At 33.6% G+C, this 26,692-nt stretch overlaps 2 protein-coding genes across 4 annotated transcripts in view; both read right to left on the bottom strand.

Moving 5' to 3' along the window:
• Window positions 1–1,823: 1,823 nt before the first annotated feature.
• On the bottom strand, window positions 1,824–26,302 carry LOC145331563 (tyrosine-protein phosphatase non-receptor type 11-like). 3 transcript variants are annotated; one of them, XM_080176282.1, is made up of 21 exons: window positions 26,183–26,302; window positions 24,678–24,811; window positions 24,227–24,317; window positions 19,433–19,475; window positions 19,110–19,214; window positions 18,746–18,861; window positions 13,284–13,359; window positions 12,571–12,756; window positions 12,221–12,282; window positions 11,728–11,830; window positions 11,015–11,068; window positions 10,098–10,196; window positions 8,992–9,045; window positions 8,061–8,130; window positions 7,108–7,220; window positions 6,317–6,407; window positions 5,388–5,443; window positions 4,805–4,902; window positions 4,021–4,094; window positions 3,432–3,674; window positions 1,824–2,206 (listed from the first exon to the last, which is right to left on the bottom strand). In XM_080176282.1, the coding sequence occupies exons 2-21, from the start codon at window positions 24,808–24,810 to the stop codon at window positions 2,160–2,162; spliced, it is 1,914 nt and encodes a 637-aa protein (XP_080032408.1). In that variant the 5' UTR covers window position 24,811; window positions 26,183–26,302; the 3' UTR covers window positions 1,824–2,159. The 3 variants fall into 3 exon arrangements, with proteins under 3 accessions (XP_080032408.1, XP_080032407.1, XP_080032409.1); XM_080176281.1 differs by having other exon boundaries at window positions 24,678–24,831; window positions 26,183–26,284; XM_080176283.1 differs by lacking the exons at window positions 24,227–24,317; window positions 24,678–24,811; window positions 26,183–26,302 and adding an exon at window positions 20,700–21,244 and having other exon boundaries at window positions 19,433–19,473.
• The window catches only part of LOC145331562 (protein FAM135A), a 35,591-nt gene continuing 35,168 nt past the window's right edge, over window positions 26,270–26,692 (bottom strand). The window contains exon 41 of the mRNA XM_080176278.1: window positions 26,270–26,352. The gene's annotated coding sequence lies outside the window, so the exon portion shown is untranslated. The remainder of the gene's footprint in view (window positions 26,353–26,692) is intronic.

Raw genomic sequence — 26,692 nt, 5'->3', positions numbered from 1 at the left:
TAAACCAGCAAATTTTATAACTAACAAAATACAAATAGAAATGAGGTCTATGTCAATGGAAGAAAAAGTATATAAAATTTGGCTTCATAAAGACAACCGAAATTGATACTTGACAAATTAAACAATGATTCAATATTCCAGCATGGCTTTGAAACCGATCAATATCCGGTGGATTAGAACCGATTTTTAGCCTTCAATCATGTATAGCTGTATAGCATCACATTGCAGACAAATTTCCAAGAATATTAAAATAAAAACATTAAATAAATACCACTTTATTTAGCTAGAGCCTTCGGGTACTTTGGGCTAACAAAATTGGTCTTAGTCATTTCAATAACCAAGGAAAGCTCTCCAAAATACGATCCATTGACCAAAACCTGATTTCTAAAGGTATAAAAATGTAGAAAGGGATTGCTAATAACAAAAATAAATATTCAGCCTAATATTTTTGACTATTGTAGAGGCGTTCTATTGTAAATAGGGCCCGAAGCGCCTGTGATTTTTATGAAGGATGTGCAATTTCTCGCCCAAGTGTCCTTAAATATTACTTGCGTTATATCATTAAATAATAGATGAAATTTTTATTTGAGACATAAATTTAAATTAGTAGGTATACATTTATATATATATTCTTAGCGTTAATTTTATTACAACAGATATTTTAGCACAACTTACCAGGTAAGAAACGCCCCCCCCCCCCCTCTCCCCTATATAAAAAACTACACAAAAACGCCTCTAAACGACTGTGACTAAGCAATTATAAAACTATTTTAACATTATATAATTATTATAATATCAAAGTAATAAAAATATCAAAATACAAAGAGTATAACATTGTAACATCAAGTATTTATAAAAATACATTCTAAATCGGATCTAGTGCAGTTCTCGCAAAACTTATGTGCACTGCGAGATAACTGTGTGTTATTGAGTAAAGACTATTCCAGAATATTTGTAGGCCTTCTTTGTCGATTAATTTTGTACGTCTGTCTAACGTGTTCCTAGATTTTTGGAGGTAATCATTATCAGGTCATATTACCGTGAACTGCACTAGATACTTTAAGTCATTATAAACTCTGGTTTACTAGGTGGATCAAAAAATCTTCACCCCATACTACTATGTCAGTTTGCAATGCAAAAAAAATACCACTAGAAAATATCAGAAAGTTGATATTTAGGTACAAAATTTCTGGGAAAAAAAGATTCAGAAGAAGTTTTTTTTTAAGGCCAACAAAGGGGGGGGGGGTTAATGCAACCATCTCGTAATCAGTAAGCAATGACACTTAGAATTCGAATTTCGATCTGAACTTTTGCATGAGTAATCCTTGGTAGGTCTATTTTCCCTAAATCGAACAAAAAGTTGGAAAAGTAACGGCTAGCGGCTCAGCCGTTCAGCCGTTTTTTGCCTATTTTCAGGGTAAAACCATCATCAATTACGTAGAAAACAACTTTTTAAAACATATTTTTGGTTTAATTCATGTTAAATGATAGCAATAACCAATTTTAAAACTTCTAGTACCAACAGCTACCGTCTAGAACCGTTTGATAGCGTTTTGGAGTAGAAAAGAGTATTATGTTGAGAGAGGTTTCGTGACTAATTTGCAATATAGATATCAAACAAATGGCAAAACAGATGAGCCGCCAGCCGTTAGCCGTTACTTTTCCAACTTTTTGTTCGATTTAGGGAAAATAGATCTACCAAGGATTACTCATGCAAAATTATAGATGGAAATTCGAATTCTAAGTGCCATTTGCTCACTGATTACGAGATGGTTGCATTAAAACCCCCCCCCCCCCTTATAGGTAAAAGCTTTTATAATACATTTCTTGGAAATAAAATATTGACTTTTTAATGTTTTTAAAATAAATATAGGTAACTCAAAAACTTGACATCTGCCTGAAAATGAATGAAGAAACAATGTAGGAAGTATTGGATGAATAACAGATTATTTCTATTAATCATTCCAAATTATTTAATTCCTGTAATACTTTGAATAATTTTCAATTTCCAGAGAAAAAATTTCCTTTAAAACTTGTCAAATTAGGATGTAATTTTAATCATCTCTTTCCAGAAGTGATTGTTTGACTTTTTTTTACTAAAATCTATCTTGATTCAACGCAAGACAGATGTAAGTTTTAAGATGATTAAATAACATATTTCATTTCTTGCTTGGAGGTCGCGGAGGTGCAAAGGAGGGCGGAGGACCTAAAAATAATAGAAAGATCAATACTCCACCCAAAAAAATAGTTCTACTTTTTGTTCCCATTAGATATATCTTTTTCTCATAATACTAGTAAAGATTCGGGAGTGGATACAAAACCGCGATAGGGACAAAACCGCGACATAACAAAACCGCGACAGTGACAAAACCGCGACAGTAACAAAACCGCGACAATAACAAAACCGCGACAATAACAGAAATATAACTATGTAGGATTTTTTTTGTAGAAATACATGGCCGCAGCGCTCGGCCCCCTGGCCTGCCTAGCCGCGGGCGCTCGGCCCCCTTGCCCATAACCTAACCTAAATATTGTAAAAAAAAATATTAAAAATTTGAAAAAAATCTACCAACCACTTTTTGTAAAATCCACGAAATTCTAAATTATAAATAAGTTAATGTACATTAACATTCAAACATATAGGTTAGGTTAGGTTATAGGCAAGGGGGCCGAGAACCTGCGGCTAGGCATACCAGGGGGCCGAGCTCTGCGGCCATGACCTTCTAGCATTAAGATTTTTTTATTATAGATTTTTTTGTAATGTCGCGGTTTTGTCACTGTCGCGGTTTTGTCACTGCCGCGGTTTTGTTATGTCGCGGTTTTGTTTGTCGCGGTTTTGTATCCACTCCAAGATTCGGTGGTGAATAAAATCATTTATTGCATTATAAGTAACAGGGTGTCTCTCTATTTATTTGTCTCTTGTTGTTGTAGTTGTATTCCTGATTCTCTGAAGTTAGGACTCAGATGCACACGGAGAGTGGAAGTGAGAATCCTTTGACCAATCTTAGATTGGTAAGCTTCGCGCACAGCTGAGTGTATTCTGTGTTACATTACAAGCTGACCCGCAATTCTCGCGGAATCAACTCAATTATTACATCACCCTTGTCAAGAGTTTTGGCAGGTGTTTCATATTAAGCCACCCTAATTAATGGCACTCACATACGAGGAGCATGGACGGGGGAAAGCATAGTTAAAGCTGCTTGATTGGTAGAATCCTAACTTTCTACAAATCTCCCTTCTTACAACCTTAGGGCATCTCAGAGAAGGTTGCGTGATCATAGTCTGACAAATTGCGACAGCATTTGTCAACCAAGTGCAAAGTCAATGTGGGGATTCGAACATGTTACTATTCTAAAGTCTCTTACTGGTCCATGGAATGATTTTTGATATTTTAATAAACCTCTAGTTTTTAAATATTTTGTAATTATTACCTATGTTGAGATCCATCGGCCCACCCGGGGCTGTCGCACTATTCTCCACAGAATCAGCTGATTTCAAAGAGTATATTGACGCGGGAATCTCTTCAGGCGGTCGGGGCAGTACAACATTTGTGCTAGAGCAGGACAGGCTGGAGTGGGAGAGATCACGTGTCACAGGCTTACGGCCGGTTAGTGTGGAGGCTCCGGCCAGGCTCAGGGTTGACCGGTTGAACGTAGCGCGCGTAAGATCTCCACCTACAAAACAAATTCCATTATTTTGTTTGTTCTCTTTAAAATGCACATGTAATTTATATATTCACCAGACCCGGTTACAAAAACAACATTTTAACAAAATACTGTTAGCAACAGACATATTCCATAAAAAAAAATGACGTTAAGTTATGTTGAATTAATACATAAGTTTATTTTTGATATGTTGTAACATTAGATAATTTGTACAAAAAATTTGAATTTAAAAAACACATTTATTTTGGAAAGTTTCGTTTCATACCTATGTTTGGTAAGCATCAAATAATGTAAAAAATGGATATAAGCAAAATTTTATATTGTTTAGGAGAATCCATCAAAAATAAAACTATACCTGGGAATTCCGCTGTATACTTAATGTTTGTATATTCTCTGCCCATTAACACTGACTTTTGTTCCGCTGCTACCCTAAAAAAAAATATGTTACTATTGCATATTATTGAACCTTTAGTGTCATGGTAATAATTTAGATTAATAATTATTGGCTAACCAAGAACAAATTGCAACTAATTAACCTTCAATAGTTTAGGTTGGGTTAGTTACCCCCCCCCCCCCTACATGTAAATTTTCCCCCAGGTTAAAAATTTCGGACAATTTCACGCACAATTTTACCACCCCTATAATTTCAATTAACTCCCCTACAGGGGTGTATATTCTACATGGGATCCCCTGCTCAGGAGGGGGGAAAAAAATAAAAAATAAGTGGTTGGAGGGAAAAAAAATGTAAAAATTAAGAAAACTGAAAACATTTTTTCCATTCCCCCCCCCCCCCCCTCCTTGGTGAAAAAACCTTTAAAAATGTGTGGTAGGAGGGATAAATTAAATAAATAAAATGTTCTTTAAATATTTTTCCATTTTCCCCCTACTTGGTGAGAAAAAAAATAGGGGGGGAAGAAAAATAAAAATATTTGTAGCAGGGGAAAAAAAATAAATATTGTGCAGAATATACACCCCTGCTCCCCTATTAATATTAATCCACCACAAAATAAAAAGATGGGATGTCCTTGTTGTCCTAAATGCACTTTAATATTCAAACCTTTGTTTAATAGAATCTATATGATGTTGTAAGGCTAAATAAATAAATTTATAATATATTCTATACCCTTTAATATACAAACCTTTGTTTAATAGTATCAATATGATGTTGTAAGGCTAGATAAACAAATTTATATTGTGCTTCAGTCTGGACCATACCGCTTCGTTTGCTTCGAACCATCTAAAAAACGCATAGGTATTAAAAATATTTTATCTTTGAAGTTTACATGTCATAATCACAAACAATTCAACATGCTAATGGAAATAGAATATGTGGATATTGTGGGACTCACATACCCTGATAAAATGTTTCTCTTTGCTGGCTAATATAACAATACCCTTCCTCACCCCCCCCCCCCCTCGCTTTTGACTTACAACCTAAATAACCTTACACCTACAAAACCATGGGGGAACATATTGATAAATATCTCTAAATCGATGGCAAAAATTCCCCTGTAACAATATCCAGGTATTTTATATCGATTAATATACCACAGATCTTGACATACACCTATTTTAAAATCCACTCCAATGTAATTTGTTTCATTAAAAATATTATTATCAACAGACATTACGGTCCGTCTCTTAACTATCTTATGCTTTAACAGTTTTTAAAATCGGGGTTTTAATTATAATTTTAGGATGAATTAATTTTTTAATATTAACCTGAATAGTTCGTTGGATATCTATTTCACAGTCAAGTCCTAAGTGTTGAATTTGATCTAAAAATAAAACAGACGGTTATTTAATGAATCGAAACGTATTCAATTAAATTATTGATGGTAACTATGAAGTATCCTGAAAATTTATCAGTATCTTTTAAGAAAGATGTTTTGAAGGTAAACAATACCAATGTCCAGATCTACAACACAAAGTAGAACGATGCTGTCTGTCCGTCCGCCAGTCTGAAGCTATATATCTCTGTAACCGCTAAATCGATTATACTATAGTATTCAGGAAATAAAGATACTAGTCCTGCGGTGGGTTTAAGTTATTTCATTTCAAAATAAGTATGTTTCTATACGTATTTTTTTTATTTTCTTTAATCTTTCGATTTCTTTAAAGGTTTGGGAATAGGCAAGTGACTGAGAATTTTTCAAAGCATTAGAAAAGGCAAATTAAATTAAAATACCAGTAATTTTCTTAAAATTTTAATTATAAAAAATATCTCCCCTGAACCGCGAAGCCGCTTGTTAAATAAAAAAGTAAATTCCTTTTAAATTATTAAAGTACACTAAATTGGATAACGATAACTTTGTATGGGCGGAACTAGAGACCAAATATTTTCATAACATACTTCTAGACATAAAATTTGCAACCAAATTTTAAGAACAAATATTCTAAATAATTTTGCAATATATGCATACATTTTGTGCTATATAATATGGGATATTCGATTCTTTGTATGTTTTATTTAATTTTAAGTTTTATTAAAAGCGCGTCAATAAAATTTAAATGGTTCTTTTTCATTTAAAGTCGGTCTTACGTAGTATTTGTTTAGTTAAATCTGAAAAATATGTCATATATGATCATTTTAGTACATATTGACAAACCATGATTGTATATAGAGTAACTGCGCCACTAGAAAAACCTACCTATGATCATGTCAATAACAATAAAAGTTCCAGTCCTGCCGATACCGGCGCTACAATGGACAACTATTGGACCTGGATTGTCCAATTTCTCCTAAAAAAATAATTTGGACCATTTAAAGAAAACGAAGTAGTGTGTTTCGTCGTATTTTCACATAAGCTTTTCTCCTATTTGTATCTCCTGCGTGTGGCTCTAAACCTGCGGGGCAATCATTAATATTTACCTAACCTAAAAAAACATATAAAAAGCTTCTGTAAAATACGACGAAACCCGCTACTTCGTTTTTTTCCATGATCCAAATTTTGTTTAAAAGCTTTAATAGTTTCTTTTGCAATTTATATCTTTTTCAAAAAATAGATTTATAATTTTTCCTTACTTTATGCATAAACATTAAACAAGCTTCATTTAAAATATTTAAAATATAACTTTTTAGACAAACAAGTATGACAACATCCATAAGAGATATTGTCAAAAAAGTTTTAAAATCAGCATGTTTTTAATGGACATACTGACTTTCTAGTTTCGATTATAAAGTTTCTACGCTATCCAAAGGGTAGCTAACTGTTATAGGAATCATCGTCCAAAGTTTTATATCGATAGGACAATTTTTACATGCCCTAATAAACAAAAAGATCTGACTGTCCATACGTTGCACAGGCGGAGGTTAAGACCATAATTATAGAAAGTTTGCCTTTAAAAATTTGAAAATCATATTTTGTGTGCCAGAGAGACCAATTTTTTATAAATCTCTGTTTAAGAGATCCTAAGAACCATACTAATGATAATTATATACCTGTCTCGTATTTACATCATGAAGAAAGTTGAGAACTGAACCCGGATCCTCTGGGGTGCCGTGGTCCGGCCACCCAACAAAATGATAATGATATACAGTCCGTGTCTCTTCACCTAAATTGGTCGAATGATTTTTATTTCACTTTAACGTAGATAGCCTAAAAAGGACGGGATATAAATATCACTAGATCTTATTTTTGGTGTATTTCTGAATCTAATCTGCAGGATTATATGATCATACGGACTTCAAACATCCCAATTATTGAACGACTTTTGTCTGGAAAGATGTATGGTAATGACTTCACCTATACTCGCAACTATTGATGCCGCTCACCAGACATAACAGTAAACTCATTTTTTATATATTTAGTTATAACGCAGTGTTTGGCCGAGATTCGAACATATCAACTTCCCGACAATTAGCGTGTTGCGTCACAGTCCAAGGTTACATACTCACCTTGGTGATTCGAAATGATTTGAGAAAAAGCCTGTTAATTAATATTGATATTTATAATTAACCGCTGCAAAACAACTTAATCATGACATTATTTCTTAAATTTATCGCACTACTGGACTATTTGAATTAAAGAACATAAAAAGGTAGAAATTTAAAGGCTGACCCTTCATTGATTTAGATCTACAAATAAGAATTATACAATGTCAACGTGATAGAAAGTTTACATATAATAGTTATTTTTCGCATCGTATTATAACAGCCTTCCGCAGTTATAAAAACGTACAATTGTAAGATAAAAACAATTTTTATTAGCCCCAAGATGCCGAAGGCACAGATTACCAAAACTGGTTTTAATATTATGATTGTATATTTTATATTCACAGAAAACTAAATATAATACAACAGGATACATGAATTTTTCATTAAGCTCAGCGGATATGAATCGGTTTCGAAGCCATACTGGAAAAAAAATTATAAGTTTGAAAAATTAAACTTACCTACAATAACGTTGAATTGTCTTAAAGTATAATCATTGTTGGATTCTTCACAAATATTTACAACCCGTATCTAAACAGAAATCATGTATAAAGGGGGTCATTTTTTGCGTATTTTCCGTAAAGTTGAGTGTTTAGTTAAATACGCTTATTAAGTCAAACTGCTCCTAATTTTGACCAAATGCATATAAAGGCCATATTTAAGAACAGACAAGTGAAGGTCACAGAATATCACAACTAAATGTACAATTTTTAAATATCATAATTTGCGTATTGTGGACTTCATCAAAGTGTTTGATTTACACACTTTTACCCCTAGAAATTGACATAGAATACACGTGGAAATTATGACAGGGGAAAAATTGTCGTCAATTGAGGTTGCTAACATAGAACTCATTTATTGATCTATAAATCATCCAGTATGAGGGGAGAAGAGGGGTTAAGGAGGTATCTTTAGCCAGCCACGAGTTTCAATTTATTTATTAGAAAAGCATGAAAATCTGGTGTAACATCCAAGTAATAATATATCCATTGCTATTAGAACTATTAATTAATCCCCTAAAATTATTTAATTCCTGTTTTTCAACGTTTTTAGCGTTTTATTAGTTTTTACGAGATTTGGTTTTTTTATTAGGTATTTGTTTGTTGCAAAATATTTTGAAATATTTGTTAATATTAAAAACATAAATCATATAATGATAAATGTTTAACGCAGCTTTCTGTGGATATTAAAATAAAAAAAATATGAATACCAGTTTTGTTCGACTGGACCTTCGGGAAATCGAGGCTAACAAAACTGTTTTTTTTTTATTTCATTTTAATATTCGTTGAAAAATCCGATGCTATATATGATTTTTCAGTATGGCTGAGAACCGGTTCTAATCCAGTGGATATTGATCGGTTTCGAAGCCATACTGATAAAAATTGTTCTTACCTTTCCATAATCTGCAGGATGATTTGGTTCCGGCCAGTAACAGGCACATTTTACCTTAAATTAAAAGATGTAAATGTAATATAATTCTTATATGCAGAGCTGTAAAAATGGGCGGCCAAAATGGATTTAAAACACCCTAAAGAGGTTTAAGGGCACCTTTAGGCACCCTTTAGAATAGTGTGGGTAGTTTGCTCTAAAAATCATCTTAAAAAATGTAAGTGCCGTTTACTGCCTTAATGGTTTAATAAAAGACGGTCTTGGGCAGAGACAGTCCGGCTTACCTTATGGTTGGTTTTCAAATGCTTTCTTTGTGTCAAACTCCATGCATTTAACAATTGAAAGGAAACAAATAGATAAACTAATATCGGATCTACTGCAGTTCACGGTAAAATATTGCTGGTAACGAGTATTGCCAAAAATCTATGAATTTTAAAGGCTGCTAGCTGCCAAACGGCTGAACGTACAGATCATACCCGCACACCATTTTAAGCGGTATAATAAGGCCTACAAATAATCTGGAATAGCCAAGATCCAATGATGCACAGGGAAAGCTTCACTAAAGAAAAAACGCGTAAAATAGGCCTTTTTCGCGCATTTCTCTGCACTGCGAGATAATTATGCATTATTGATTTATAACTATTCCAGATTATTTGTAGGCCTTCTTATGCCGCCTAAAACAGTGTGCGGGCATGATCTGTACGTGCAGCCGTTTGGCAGCTAGCCGCCTTTTAAATTCATAAATTTTTGGCAATATTTGTTACCAGCATTATTTTACCGTGAACTGCAGTAGATCCAACTAATCTTATGATAGTTTGAATATGATTGAATTTAAATAAAATCCTAGATGCGTACCTACTCTATAAGTCAACTGCGTGTCAGGTTAAATGTCTGAAACGTTCATATTAAAAAAAAAATCCTTTTTCCCTATTTTGTCCCTTTTGCTACTCAGAATAAACTTTAGCGCATAGTCATTTCTTTTTCCTTGAATATATCTGTTTTACCAACATCTTATCTTGCTACACTTTGTGCAATATCTCAAAAATCTTTTCTACAACTAGACAATGACATGAACTTTCTTGTTTTTGACGGATTAACAAAATGATTACCTTGCCTCTCTCCATTTCTTTGGTGGTCATGACAATAATGAGACTATTTTCTTGCCATACCATGCGCCAGAAGTCTATCACAGTGGAGCTAAGACAGCCCTAAAATACATAGATAGATAGATAGTAATATAGATGGACTATTCCGTAGCTATATCATTCGTCAGAAGTCTGTCACTAAAGAGGCTCAACCGCTAGTAGATTGATCTTTCACAAAATATGCTTAATCGCCTAAAATACAACAAAAACAAATTCATTTCTATGAAATATATTTCTTTATAGACAACAACTAAAATCGCCTAAAAGACAACAAAAACAAATTTATTTCTCTGAAATATATTTCTTTATTGACAACAACTACAGTAGAGAATATTGTATGCTAACCTGAGTTGCTATATATTGTTTACAAGTCTGAGTTCTCACACTACAGTAGAGAATATTGTATGCTAACCTGAGTAGCTATATATTGTTTACAAGTCTAAGTTCTCACACTACAGTAGAGAATATTGTATGCTAACCTGAGTAGCTATATATTGTTTACAAGTCTGAGTTCTCACACTACAGTAGAGAATATTGTATGCTGACCTGAGTTGCTATATATTGTTTACAAGTCTAAGTTCTCACACTACAGTAGAGAATATTGTATGCTAACCTGAGTAGCTATATATTGTTTACAAGTCTGAGTTCTCACACTACTGTAGAGAATATTGTATTCTAACCTGAGTTGCTATATATTGTTTACAAGTCTGAGTTCTCACACTACTGTAGAGAATATTGTATGCTAACCTGAGTAGCTATATATTGTTTACAAGTCTGAGTTCTCACACTACAGTAGAGAATATTGTATGCTAACCTGAGTTGCTATATATTGTTTACAAGTCTGAGTTCTCACACTACAGTAGTGAATATTGTATGCTAACCTGAGTTGCTATATATTGTTTACAAGTCTGAGTTCTCACACTACCATCATCATCCTAAATACAAAATATTAATAAAGTTCAGAGCTAGGTACACAATTTAGGTATAATCCCATTCGTGACCACGCCTCTTAAGGAGCGTTTCGTCGTATTTTTACAGGAGCTCTACTCCTATTTCTATGACCCTGAGCGGTCAACTTACCAACCCTGCGGGCCAATTACCTAACCTAACCTAAAATACCCTATCAAAAGCTACTGTAAAATTACGACGAAACGCCCCTTAAGAGGCATTGTCACGAAAGGGACTATACCTGAATATTTTACAATGCAAATTTATTAGTAGCAATTAAGAGACAAGACAATAGACGATAAATTGAAATACATCCCAAATCATAGTGACAAAACCCTTGTAAAGATTAAGACAATTAATTGTGAAGTTTAAATAAATAAATTACTGAAATTTTTTGCACCAACAAATAAGTTAACGTGAAAAAAAACTTTGGGTTCCACTGTTATTTCCAGTTCAATGTCCCGTATTTGATGATACAGAAAATTACACCTATTACAGATGAAAATTTGTGGTTGAAAACACTCAACTTAATGAAAGGTTGTTAAGACAACGAATAATAAAGGTTATTATAAAACTTTAGGGACTAGTGTAATAAACAGCTAATTGTCCCCTCTTTCTCTCAGGTCTGTCCTGTTAAATAACTTACCTGAGTTATATAATTGGCATTGATATAATCACTGCCAGGTATGCTTGGATCAGCGTCCCGCAGGATCACCCGGGTGTCGTCAAACGGCAGGATGTTCTTGTACCTATAAAACAAGAAATATTTTCTTTATAATATAGTAACAGGATTTGTGAGTGAATGTGTCTTTCTGTACCGAAAGATCTCGCTAACCGCTGTGCAATATGGTTCTCCTTAGCAATGTAGCTTTTCCAAAGAGAAATCGTCACAAGAAAAAATACCACAAAATATCTAGGCAGCGCTACTGTATGAATTACTGGACTTCCCTTCTTACACGAGTGCAGAAGCTTTTTCTATTTACAGCAACAATTTACAGTGGGGGAGTCAATTTCCCTGTTTCACCTCAAGGGCCCCTCTATGCAAGGCTCTAGTGTACAAAAATATAGCAGATAAATTAAACTATCAACATAATATGTTTACTTGTTTAGCCTAAAGTATTTTCAATTCTTTTGTTTACCTGTTTTTACTCTTGTTCTCTGGCTTTTGACCTTCAGATCTACTGTATAAATGTTTACATTCCTAAAAAATATCATAATTTTATCTCAACTCAGGGATCTTAAGGGATAAGACGGTGAACGATAAAATGTTTTAAATATCTCATTAATAATAGACAAAATTATTTAAATTAAATGTCAGTGAAAAAAGTTGGACAATGATTAATTCGGATTTTTAAAAAGTCAACAAAGTTTAAGCTATTTTATAAGAGAACGTGTATGATTTATAATATCTAATGTCTCCTCCCTGAAATTTTAAAGAGAAAGGTTGGCTTTATTATGAGGCTAAGAGTGTGTTTTAGTTCGCTCTAACCTGTTGTTGTAAGCTCTCAAATTCTTCCCAGAATCCTCCCTTGTCCCCTGTGAATGTCGTCGGTCCTCCGCTCTCCTTCTGCAACTCGGCAACGCGCAAATCAATTTTTCCCGCGTTAACCCGTGTAGCGTTGTATGGATGGTTGAGGTGAAGCACGCTACCAGAGGTTTCAACCATTGGATTTTTCTAGAAAGAAAAACAAGAATAATTCTATCCAATAAGTGACGTAACTGTTAAACAAGGTCTTTAATAATCGTTAAGTTAGATTTATTTCTAACTATACTTGTATATTATGACAAATCCATTATGACTTTTATTTATATAAACCTATTTTACACCTTTTTTATAAAAGTAACAGGTTGTCTGTGCGTTGTCTGTCTGTCTGTAACAAAAGATTACACTAACCGTTGAAACAATAAAGTTCTCCTTTAAAACTTAGCTTCTTATAGGTTTTGAAAGGTTTTGGGGGAGGGTACCACCACCCTCCCAATAGAAATCACCTCTAGAAGAATTACACCCACCAAAAAAAAATTTCTTCAATTTTTCTTTTTAAAATAAAACTTCCCCCTCCCCATTTAGTTTTACATATCAATATCAATTTAATTTTTATGACTAAATGAGGGTTGTTTCTCTAAGTATATAATATAAATATAAAAAAAAACTTATTTTACTCTTATTTAGGTACAGTTTAGTGGCTGATTTTAATAGTTTACCTTGTAATGTTCTATAAGTTCAGTCAGGCTGTCAAATAATTCTCCTCCATTTACATCAAATTTTCCGCCCACAGTTCTAAATATTGAAAGAATTAGGTATGCTCATGAAAATACTCTTCTGAAATTATTTGTAAAAATCTCTTGATATGGTCATTGAACTGCTTAATGTAATTTTTAAAAATTAGAAGTAAAGCTTTTAACATACAAGGATGTTTATAAAGGATTCATACAAAACACTATACAAAGATAAAATTTGCTTATTATTACCTAAGATAATGTTTTTTTGTTTGTTTTTGTAATAGAGAAAAAAAGGGTCAATGCAATCGTTAGCTTAGACACTAAGAGGAATAAAACTAGATTATGATTAGTTTTTATAAATATCCAAATTTTGCCACCAATAATTTTAATCTAACTAAGGGGCAATTCTGTTGATAATAATGTGGGAGTTAATTAAATTTTCACAAGCATTTTTACTCAAAAATTGATTAATCTATGACTTTTTTTCATACAAATGGCAGTGCCTAATGAATTGTGTCCTTATATTGCAAAATAAAAAATTACAATTTTTAGCATCAAAATAAGATATATTAAATATTAGATAAATATCTTTTACACTAAATATTAATCTATTTTATTTATGAAACATATTTTATTTCTCTGCTAATATTTAGAAAAGAGTATATTGTAAAAATTAATCCTTTTGTATCTTGATCAGTTATTTTTAATATGCCAAAGAAGAACTACATATTTACAATAATTATTGTTTAATCCTGAAAATAATCCCAGATAATGTGCTAGGAATTAGATCTTAATTCCTATTTAATTTTCTTTAAATAATCAGGAAATCATCAGTTTTGATTAGAAACTGGAAGGTTCTAAACCATGTTGATTGTATCCAAAAAGATTTATATATTTTTAGTTTATGCCTTGTTCATAATTTCGGTTCCACAGAAGGCTTCAGTTTATACTTTTGTTGTGGATATTATTTGTTGTACTCTAGGAAAGTTGCATTAAAATTAGATTTTAAGGCAAGTAAGAAATATGTCTGCTATTTATCATACCATGAGACCTATTTTTCTTATTTCTAAGTGTACAGTTTGATAATTCTATTAAGTCAACAATAGATTGGGAAATTATTTTATAATGCATTTAAAAACTGGCAGGTATTATCTCCAACAGTTTGATGTACAGTTACTACGGCTCAGCTCCTACAACCAGGAAAACAAGCATCAACTCAACAATGCAACTCATGGCACTTTTCAACAACCTTGCATGTGGACGCTTCATAATCTATTCCTTTTTCATTCACATCCTGCCTGGACCAACTAAACAGTTATTCACAGCTTATCCCAACTTTATGTGCTCTCTGACATCAGATAGATATTTCTTCTACTTGTTCTATGCTACCATGAACAGTATTTTTGTCCTCAGGTGTGGGATGAAGCTGAGACCTTTGCATTTTGTGGATCTTAACCATGAAATTATTCAAAAGGTTGTTATTTCAGTGTGTGCATTTTTTGTGATATTTGAACTGTCGTTTTCTTTGATTAAGTACCAAACCTTCTGCCCTATTTCGTACATTAGTGTACTGAATGTGCTCTATGACTTCAACCTTGACAGCAGTTTAATCCCATACAGACATTCTACTCCATTGCTTAAAATCATGGGGATCATTGGATTTTGTGCAGAAATAACACCTATAGTTGTCAAAACATGGAAAAAGTGGAGATCCCCAAGAAATATTTATGTCCCTCCAACATACACTATAAATCTTCCTCTCAACTACTGTCTCTGAAGCAACTCCACCAAATCCTGTATCAATACCTGATATTGAAACAAATCACAGAATTGTTAGTCCCATAACTCCAGTAGAAGTTGCTGTACAACAAAGCCAAACTAATGTAGATTATACAGAATCTGTAATTTTGCAAAAGACACCTAAGGCATTAAATACAGGGATAATGATTTCAGTTACCTCATCACAATTAAACAATTCCAATACAGTAACATCAACATCAACACAATTGAATATTTCAAGAGGCAATACTAATTGCAATGAGAGTTTGAATGCTTCAAACATTACACAAACAAACAATATTTCATTATTACCAAATCTAAACAGTTCAATTGAACCGTCATCAACCAACATCAATCATAGACTTCCAATAACTGAAAGGGCCAGAACAGACACAACTAACAATGTGAGAAGAACTGTTCATCCAACACCAAACTTTTCTGCCATGGCTTGTCTAGTTCCTCCTGGGTACATTCTTATTTATTTTATTATAATCTTATTTAATAAAGTAGTAAGGGTTTTTGTAGCCTGCCTGTCAAATACAGAGTCCCTAGTACTAGCCATTAGTTGACCTTAAGAAATTAAGACTCTTCCAGTCATTAATATTTCCAATGTTACTAATAGGCATTTCCAGATGGGTCCTAGAGGAAACTTAATCTTTACCTCATAAAACTAATAGTTGTTTTTTATTTCTTTAATTCAGTTCGAGTACTTTATCAGTTCTTTCATGCACTTCATGTATTCCAACTAAGCCTGGAAAGCTTCATTACTGTTACATGTAATTATTATGTTTTAGGGATAGCAATGTGCCAACAAGCATTACACTAATATCTGTAACCACCATAATGATTGTGCTCCTCATCTATCAGCTCTACACTGCAGCCTATGACATGAACATTGATGATACCATTGTCAAGGTTGTCCACAACTGCCAGAGACTGGTGCAGTACCTGCTTCCTGTTTACTGGATCACGAGGAAAGACAATGTGAAGACATTTGTGAGACACAAAGTAAATGTTTGGATACACAACTATTTGCCTGTACATATCTCTGAAAGAATAAAGGCTTGGTTGGATAGAACAGATAATAATCAAGTTGTAATGTACTAAATTGTAATTCTTGCATCCATTTATGTTTAAATGTAGACTAGGGATATACCAAACAAAGGAATCAAAATGAAAACATCAGGAGCCTAATTACTTGCTAAGTTTCATAGCTTTATCTTAATTGGCTTCAGTGCATACTGTATGCATGAAAAAGTACAAACTCATAATTACAAACAACAGCACTTTTACATAAATATTTTCTTTATTTGTTCTCAATAAAAATTTTTATATTTTTTTGTTAAAATATTATCTTAGTAAATCATATACAAGCAATGCAAAATCCATAGGTAGAAACAACATTTGTTTAAAACTTAAAAACTACAACAGTTGCAGACCCAAAAAGCAAATCATCTTCTTCCACTTGAGAATCTAAAACTTGTAGGCATTCTGTCTGTTTTACAAGTGATTTATTCAATATTACAAAAACATACACAATCATTTTGCCATTTCCCCTTCTTTTCCCTTTCAATTAACCAGTGTTGCGGATCCGGATCCGCAAGGATCCGCATTTTTTGAGTCTAAGGATCCGGATCCGGATCCTGGGGTAAAAATTTATGGAAAAATCTACCTAAATTTATATAAAATAGTCACTTACAAATTTTTAAATATCTGGTAACCTTGTTAATATCAGCTGATTCACTCCCACACTCTTTAGGTTCAGACTTGAAAATCAAAAGTATTTTTGACTTCAAGATTAAAAAATAAATATTTCTAAAAAAATTTGGTGATTTTATTTTTATTGTCAAAGTTCCGGATCCACACTGACCAAATTTGGAGGATCCGGATCCGGATACAATCAATGCGGATCCGCAACACTGCAATTAACTATTTCCTTTGACACATATTTTTTTCATATGAGAATATTATTTTGTTATAAACTGTAATTAATCATGATCAATTTTATTATTTGTTTAATGTTATTTAATGTAATATATGTATGTATGTCTTTATTCTATGTGTCATAAATTAATCTTTCATTTCATAGATTTTCAATATATGTGAATATCTATAAGAATTTTAAGAAGCTGAAAGTATTGGAATGAATTTTCCTATGTTTATAATTACTCTATCCTTCAAAGTGTAATTTACATAATGAATTATTATATAGTAGCTTTTTACTCATTTAAAAAATCTCAACAACTAATACCATCTGTCTTAAATTGGAGCTATGGAAATTTTCTTAATTCACTGTACCTTAATCATTTAGCTAAAATATGTGTATTACAATATTGTGTATTTTTTAAAGAACAGTGTAATATTGATAACTTTATTAATAATTTTTGTTGGCTACATAAGGGGGGGGGGGGGGGGTTTTAATGCAACCATCTCGTAATCAGTGAGCAAATGACACTTAGAATTCGAATTTCGATCTGAACTTTTGCATGAGTAATCCTTGGTAGGTCTATTTTCCCTAAATCGAACAAAAAGTTGGAAAAGTAACGGCTAGCGGCTCAGCCGTTCAGCCGTTTTTTGCCTATTTTCAGGGTAAATCCATCATCAATTACGTAGGAATCGACTTTTTAAAACATATTTTTGGTTTAATTCATGTTAAATGATAGCAATAACCAATTTTAAAACTTCTAGTGCCAACAGCTACCGTCTAGAACCGTTTGATAGCGTTTTGGAGTAGAAAAGATTATTATGTTGAGAGAGGTTTCGTGACTAATTTGCAGTATAAATATCAAAAGAATGGCAAAATAGCTGAGCCGCCAGCCGTTAGCCGTTACTTTTCCAACTTTTTGTTTGATTTAGGGAAAATAGACCTACCAAGGATTACTCATGCAAAATTATAGATGGAAATTCGAATTCTAAGTGCCATTTGCTCACTGATTACGAGATGGTTGCATTAAAAACCCCCCCCTTAGTAGTGTATGTCTTAGACTTTGAACACCTAAGTGTGTTAGTAATATATGTAGACATATTTACTTGTCTATTAGAAATTTCAAATAAAATGCCAAAAACTTTTATAAAAATAGAGTAGGTAATATTTTCAAGAGGTACTAGTATAAAACAAAATTCTTGGTGGATTTATTTGAAATGAATGCAGATTCAGTATTTATCTAAATGCTGCATTTTGCTCTAAAATTAGAGGATTATTAATCCAATCGGGGAATTGTCATCCTTTAACTATTATATTTTATCCTGAAAAAATGAGTTCTTTTTTCGGAACCAAATAATTGAGGACTATAAATGAATATATTCATAACGTTGGATATAAAGGAGTAAGACAAAAGCCGATAAATTGAAACATCCATAGCTACCCTTTCTGTAGTCCCCAAAGTTGATTAGCCAACAAATAAGAAAACGTCATCATTATATTACTTTGATGACTAATGTAATAAATTGGACCTGGACTAAAGAGCTACTATACCTGATTCTAACATGGGTGACTCTATTCTTCACTCTAACATAGATGATATGATTTCCTGGTTATTCTTGGACCCGGACTAAAGAGCTACTATACCTGATTCTAACATGGGTGACTCTATCCTCCGCTCTAACATACATAGATGACATGATTTCCAGGTTATCCTTGGACCCGGACTAAAAAGCTACTATACCTGATTCTAACATGAGTGACCCTATCCTCTGCTCTGACACAGATGACATAATTTCCAGGTTGTCCTTGGGATTCCCGGACTAAAAAGCTTCCATACCGACCCTTGTCCATCAAAACCTAAAAAACAGCTTTTAAAAATCAGACAAAATCAAAATGGAAGAAATGGGAGGGGGGAGGCATTCCAGGTTACTTTCAGACAATCAGGCTATTCGATAAAATTTAAGACAAATATATGCAATTAAAGGATTGGTTGCCTCATAAATATTAAATTACTATTAAAATAAACTTTCAGTGTTGAAAATACAAGACCAAACTCATGCAATCAAATTGTTGGTTTTCTGAATGGTGTTACTTTAAAAAATTACTTTTTCTGCTTCTTTTCCACTAAGATGACCATGAAACCATCTTTCCGTTGTTGGATCCGCACAATTCAGGGGAAATCTTAGACAAATTTCTTCTCCATTTTTCTCCTTGAATTATTAAAACAATTAAAAAATCGAAGTAAAAGAAATTGTAAACTCTTTCAAATACAAAGCCAGAGGAAGAATTTATCCTGAATTTTTTTTTATTAAGTCCATATATTTTAGAGATATTTTTACTTTCTTTAACGAGACATATAGTGCCTATGATAGACGAATACCAAGGAAACCCCATTAAAAAAGTTAAATTGTGTTTATTAAAAGCTTACCTTAAGCTGACCAAGGTTTTCCATATAAAACTGAACTAATTCTAAATACGGTAATAATGTTCAAGTCTTTTTATTTAGTACAAAAATGCAATAAATTAGGTATTTTTTTCGTGGTTTATTTTTTAAAAATGTTCACATTTATTACGCTTCTGCTGAACGTATTGATTTTATTTTTACATATATCTACGCATTAAATGAGAGATTAATATAGAATAGATTACAATAAAGGGGGGGTTTTTTAATGCAACCATCTTGTAATCAGTGAGCAAATGACACTTAGAATTCGAATTTCGATCTGAACTTTTGCATGAGTAATCCTTGGTAGGTCTATTTTCCCTAAATCGAACAAAAAGTTGGAAAAGTAACGGCTAGCGGCTCAGCCGTTCAGCCGTTTTTTTGCCTATTTTCAGGGTAAATCCATCATCAATTACGTAGGAATCGACTTTTTAAAACATATTTTTGGTTTAATTCATGTTAAATGATAGCAATAACCAATTTTAAAACTTCTAGTACCAACAGCTAACGTCTAGAACCGTTTGATAGCGTTTTGGAGTAGAAAAGAGTATTATGTTGAGAGAGGTTTCGTGACTAATTTGCAATATAAATATCAAAAAAATGAAAAAATAGCTGAGCCGCCAGCCGTTAGCCGTTACTTTTCCAACTTTTTGTTCGATTTAGGGAAAATAGACCTACCAAGGATTACTCATGCAAAATTATAGATGGAAATTTGAATTCTAAGTGCCATTTGCTCACTGATTACGAGATGGTTGCATTAAAAACCCCCCCCTTAGGGGAAATGCGTAATTCCCAGGCATCTTAAGGGATAAGACAATGAATGATAAATTAATATACATCCCTATAATGGTAAACATTTACTTTTTCTCTAGAATATATCATTGGTTAAGAAGTTTAGACACAACTAGTTATTGAACCAATCAATCAAAATTTAATGAAAGCACCCAAAGTTAAATTTAAAACTTTGGGTTCTACTAAATGTCTCCTACCTCCCTGGTATTTCTCAAATACTAAAAATAACACGTTTCTTACATATCTTTAATTAATAAATTAGTTTTAATTACGCAACAAGAATTTAAAAAAAAATATTCTAAAGAAACCATTGAAAAAAAATTAGAATTATTTTATTTCCAAAACCCTCCCTCACTGCAAGTTCATTTAATTCAAGGCTTTGTTTGATATTATCATCCTTGTTTTACAAAAATCACAAAAAAAAATCCTAGGTTTTTTTCAATATTATAGATTTACCCACTTGGAAATTTTCTTTTCTTTTTCATATTTTTTCTATAGTCAATATATGCTTGAAACATTTTTAACTGTAGAAAAAACTTTTGCAAACAAATGATGCATATCTGATAATTAGAATGAATCCTTATATAAAAGTAACATGATGAAGAAATGTCTGTCTGTACCGGAGAATCTCACTATAGATATGTTTCTCTTTTACAGTGTAGCTTCTCATGTGTCCTAAGGAGTTTTATAACTATTTTGGGGGGAGGGTATCCCAGTACATCCGTCCCTATAGAAATTGACCCTAAAAAAGTACCTCAACCCGCCCCCATCAAATTTTTCTTTTAAAACTAAAATTGTAAGTGGGGGTCGAGACTGTAAATCAACCAATTACGTGTAGAAATAAGGTTCCCCTACTTTATATATTTCATTAATAAATGCCTCTCCTTTGAGGACTGAATTTCACGTTTCACTTCACTAATAGTTTTACTGTTAAGCCTTTAATTGGTAAAAATTATTAAGCTCACGTTTTACAAAATACTACTACTACTAATACAATGTAAGGATGACTGTATTTTGGTTTTAAAATTAACTCATTAGATATGGTGCAATGGCGTATTAGTAACCATGAAAAATTCACTAGTTGTAATTTTGACATAATATATATATAAGATCATTTTTAAAAATCCCCTCCCCAAAAAAATTTGCTTTTTGTTTTCTTTAAAAAATGAATATTTAAAATAGAGGACCGACTTGTTTCCCCATCAATTACCTCAGACCTCTAAAGGCGTAGCCAATAGTACCATCTACAATTGTATGATATTCCTACAATGTAGACACTACACAATAATATTAGCGAGTGTATAATATTGAATATTTACTACAAAACTTGAATAAAACAATATGTAGCAGTTAAAGGGGGATGTGGAAAATAACCATTTGGGCAGGGGGGGGGGGGTTTACTCGAGAACCCTTAGAGCTAGATGGAGCTAATTTTGGATATAGGCTTCTATGGGGCCAAAGTTACTTTTAAAATTATCGTCGACCCCCCACCCAAATTTTTTTTTTTTTTTTTTTTGGGGGGGGGGGTTGGGTGGATTATACTATAGGGTGTTTCTCATAAACGACTTGAGATAAATGGAGCAAACGTTAGGATACAAGTTTTGTAGGCCTATATTTGATTTTAGAATTATCGTTGACCACCCACCCACCCCCAAACCCCTAATTTGGGGGGGGGGGGGGGGGGGGGCGGGTGGATTATAATATAGGGTGTTTCTCATAAACGACTTGAGATAAATGGAGCAAACCTTAGGATACAAGTTTTGTAGGCCTATATTTGATTTTAAAATTGGTGAGCACCCACCCACCCCCAAACCCCTAATTTGGGGGGGGGGGGCGGGTGGATTATACTATAGGGTGTTTCTCATAAACAACTTGAGATAAATGGAGCAAACCTTAGGATACAAGTTTTGTAGGCCTATATCTGATTTTAGAATTATCGGTGACCACCCACCCACCCCTAACCCCTAATTTGGGGGAGGGGGGGTGGGTGGATTATACTATAGGGTGAAAAAAATAACATGGTCTCAAATGATTCCTAATTGCCTAATTCGGCGAGAAATGCAATAAAAATTTTTTTTTTGGTGGAGGCGGAAAACGGCAGCGGATGGCGGGAGCGGCGGTCCCGCTGCCGTTTTTTTAAAGATACCAATAGTTGGGGTAATTAGTGACCCATCCCAAAAGATTTCATCCAATTATCTCTAAAACTAAGGGAGTAGCACCCAAAATAAAATTGCTGGTAAGTCGTGTGGAGAGTCACCACATTTCCCCCCCCCCCCCTTATCTAATACCTAATATTCTAAGTGTTTTATTTTGGGTGCTACTCCCTTAGTTTTAGAGATAATTGGATGAAATCTTTTGGGCTGGGTCACTAATTACCCCAACTATTGGTATCTTTAAAAAAAAACGGCGGTGGGACCGCCTCTCCCGCCGCCGATTTCCGCCGCCACCAAAAACATTTATTGCATTTCTCGCCGAATTAGGCAATTTGGAATCATTTGAGACCATGGTTTTTTTTTCAAATTTTTTTTTAAAGATACCAATAGTTGGGGTAATTTGAGACCATGTTATTTTTTTCACCCTATAGTATAATCCACCCCCCCCCCCCCCCCAAATTAGGGGTTGGGTGTGGGTGGGTGGTCACCGATAACTCTAAAATCAAATATTATAGGCCTACAAAACTTGTATCCTAAGGTTTGCTACATTTATCTCAAGTCGTTTATGAGAAACACCCTATAGTTTAATCCACCTGCCCCCCCCCCCCCAAAAAAAAATTAGGGGTTTGGGGGTGGGTGGGTGGTCACTGATAATTCTAAAATCAAATATAGGCCTACAAAACTTGTATCCTAGGGTTTGCTCCATTTATCTCAAGTCGTTTATGAGAAACACCCTTTAGTATAATCCACCCGCCCCCCCCCCCCAAAAATTAGGGGTTTGGGGGTGGGTGGGTGGTCAACGATAATTCTAAAATCAAATATAGGCTTACAAAACTTGTATCCTAAGGTTTGCTCCATTTATCTCAAGTCGTTTATGAGAAACACCCTATAGTATAATCCACCCACCCTCCCCCCCCCAAAAAAAAAAAAAAAAAAATTGGGGGGGGTTGGGTGGTCGACGATAATTTTAAAAGTAACTTTGGCCCCATAGAAGCTTATATCCAAAATTAGCTTCCTCTAGCTCTAAGGGTTTTCGAGTAAACCCCCCCCCCCCCCTGCCCAAATGGTTATTTTCCACATCCCCCTTTAACTGCTACATATTGTTTTATTCTAATATTATATCTAAGGAAGTCGGCAATTTCCATCCAACTGAAAGTGGACCACTTAGGTATAATCTTTAGTATATTAAACTAAGTTAGGTAAAATTCGATTAAAGGTGGCTTGTTATGCTAAAAGCAGGAATATAAAGGGATAAGACAATGACTGATAGATTTATTTACATCCCCAATTATGATACACAAAATTACCCCTTCTGTAGATTACAATTAGTGGTTGAAATGTTTGGACATTATGTGTAATAAATCAACAAATCAAGATATAACTAAAGTCCCCAAAATTGTTAGGCCAACGAATAAGAAAACGTTTGATAAATTTTTGGTACTAGTGTAATCAGCAAATTTTGGTAAAAGTTGAAAATGACAGTGGGGGGTTTTGTGTTCCACCAGGATTTCATCTTACTTAACGAAAAATCCAAATATGGAGGAAACATAGCAGGGACAATTACGTTCAATGGTAACACAGCAATAATACGTATTTAAGCAAAGAGTTGGGAAAACGTGGACCCTGTCCCTTTTTTTGTATTGAGTTTTTGAAATCAGCTAATTGTGTCGTCGGAAATGTAAACACAGCCGAATCCCTACAAAAGAACAGGAAGCAATTTGCTAGCAAACAAAAAAGTGTCTCCAACACTTGGGGCAGGTTTTTACATTCATACTTATACATTTGTTGCTAAAACCAGGTGTACTGTACGTACAAATAAGACAAGAACATTCCTGACAAAGTAGCGAATTTTTCTCCCCCATACAGATCATAGAAATCTCCAGTGTTTTGAATTTTAATATGTGTCACTTCACCTCGTCTTCGTACTAAATAAAACAAGGGCGATTACTTTGAATAGCAGATAACCTACTGAATATATCTTTAAAAAATATTATCTTATCTATCTATCTATCAATAAGTAAATAACGACTGTCTATCTGTTAATACATCTCATATTTTAGTCTTTTCGCTCTTTAATACTTAGTTTATTCACTAACTAATCAATGAATACCACTTATCTTATAAAAAAAATGAAAAAAAAGGGTGGGGTAGTTTTTGGTATATTTCTTTATTACTTTAGGTCATGATAGGTTAGATTATAGTAGTTTGTAGTTGGTATCCCCGCAGGGTTAGGGCACCATAGGCCTTGCAAGGTTAGGACCCAAGGCATGGGGAAAAAACTTTACCTGAAAGAGTAAAATCTCCAGGGTTGCCCTTGCTCGGCCTGGCCAGGAAGCTTCCATCCGTGCCACGCTCCATGAGCAGGTGCTCAGCCTCCACCCCGTGGATGTTGGGGTGGAACCAGCGACGGGACGACATTCTACATGTGGTGGACATCGTCTATAAGTAGCGCAGCAACGTTCAAATATTATGTTAATATGAGAAAACCCTTTCTGATAAACTAAGCAGGATTGGTATCCTGCATCGTCTTGGTAATAGTATGTTGTGATAGCAATCAATAAGTATTACAATCAGTGTCGTGCACAGGGTTTCCCCCTCAAATTTTGAGGGAATGAAAAAAGGGGAAGACAGGTCTATCAGATTACAGTCTTTCTGCACGCTTATGATTACAATATACTAAATTAATTTCTAATTGGACGAAAAGTTTGAAGTTATAGTTTTTAAATAATAACACTAAGGAACCAATAACATTTTGGATCTACTGCAGTTCACGATAAAATATTGCTGGTAAAGAATATTGCCAAAAATCTATGAATTTAAAAGGCTGCTAGCTGCCAAACGGCTGAACGTACAGATCATGTCCGCACACTGTTTTAAGCGGCATAAGAAGGCCTACAAATAATCTGGAATAGCCATAAATATATAATGCATAATTATCTCGCAGTGCAGAGAAATGCGCGAAAAAGGCCTATTTTACGCGTTTTTTCTTCAGTGAAGCTTTCCCTGTGCATCATTGGATCTTGGCTATTCCAGATTATTTGTAGGCCTTCTTATACCGCTTAAAATGGTGTGCGGGTATGATCTGTACGTTCAGTCGTTTGGCAGCTAGCAGCCTTTCAAATTCATAGATTTTTGGCAATATTCGTTACCAGCAATATTTTACCGTGAACTGCAGTAGATCCAACATTTTTAAACAGACTGGCAAAATTAGTTATAGGGTATCATTAATTAAATCGAAAAACAAATTCAAAAGATTAACGTGAAAATATACACATTAGGTCGATTTATATTAAGGTGAAAATTAGTTATTTTCATTGGAGAATATTAATTCATATTCCATTACTTTTTAACTATTATAAAAACAGGCATATGAAAATGAAGAATATTTTAATCTTCACTCCAATTTTCATGTACGCAACTATGCCTTTAGATAGCAGATAAATAAATGGTAGAAAAAAGGGGCTGTAAATTAATTTATCCTTCCTTGTCCACCCCCATCCCCTATCCTCGTCCTATGTTTTGAAAACTTGTCCTTCCCTTATCCCCTATCCTCGTCCTATGTTTTGAAAACTTGTCCTCCCCCATCCCCTCTCCTCGACCTATGTTTTGAAAACTTGTCCTCCCCCATCCCCTATCCTCGACGTATGTTTTGAAAACTTGTCCTCCCCCATCCCCTATCCTCGTCCTATATTTTGAAAACTTGTCCTCTCCCATCCCCTCTCCTCGACGTATGTTTTGAAAACTTGTCCTCCCCCATCCCCTATCCTCGTCCTATATTTTGAAAACGTACCTTTTTTCGTTAAATCCTTGTGGCCAAAAGTTTTTATTTCTCACTCAGATTGTATCCGTAGAGAACATAATCCCTCATTATTACTAATCTGAAATTTTGACTAAATACACTGATTATCACATCATTACATATTGGAGCTTATCAATTTATTTATACTTCACTATGTTCTTCTTCACAAATAAAATTTAATTTTGATTTAACATTTTAAGTCTAGAAGAACATAGTGTAATTTTTATATAATATTAATGACACATTATAACAAGGGACAAAAAAGATTGGCACTTTAACAATATCTATCAAGGGTGTTTTATAAAATTTTAAATTAAAATACGTAAGAAAATTTAAAATTAATAGATTCAGTTTAAATTCTTAAAAAAACATTTTTTAAAGGGAGACAGAAATGATTTGAATATTCTGTAAAACTACCCAATTATTTAACTTCCTAAAAGAACGTATTCTAAAGCCTAATTAAATAATTCATAAAAATTACATTCCTACTTGACAAAATTT

This window comes from Acartia tonsa, chromosome 11 (assembly GCF_053477335.1).
Source record: "Acartia tonsa isolate MP-2025a chromosome 11, ASM5347733v1, whole genome shotgun sequence".
NCBI classification, from domain to species: Eukaryota; Metazoa; Arthropoda; class Copepoda; order Calanoida; family Acartiidae; genus Acartia; species Acartia tonsa.
Note: the sequence above shows the minus strand (reverse complement) of the source record. Positions and strands in the feature narration are given on the sequence as shown.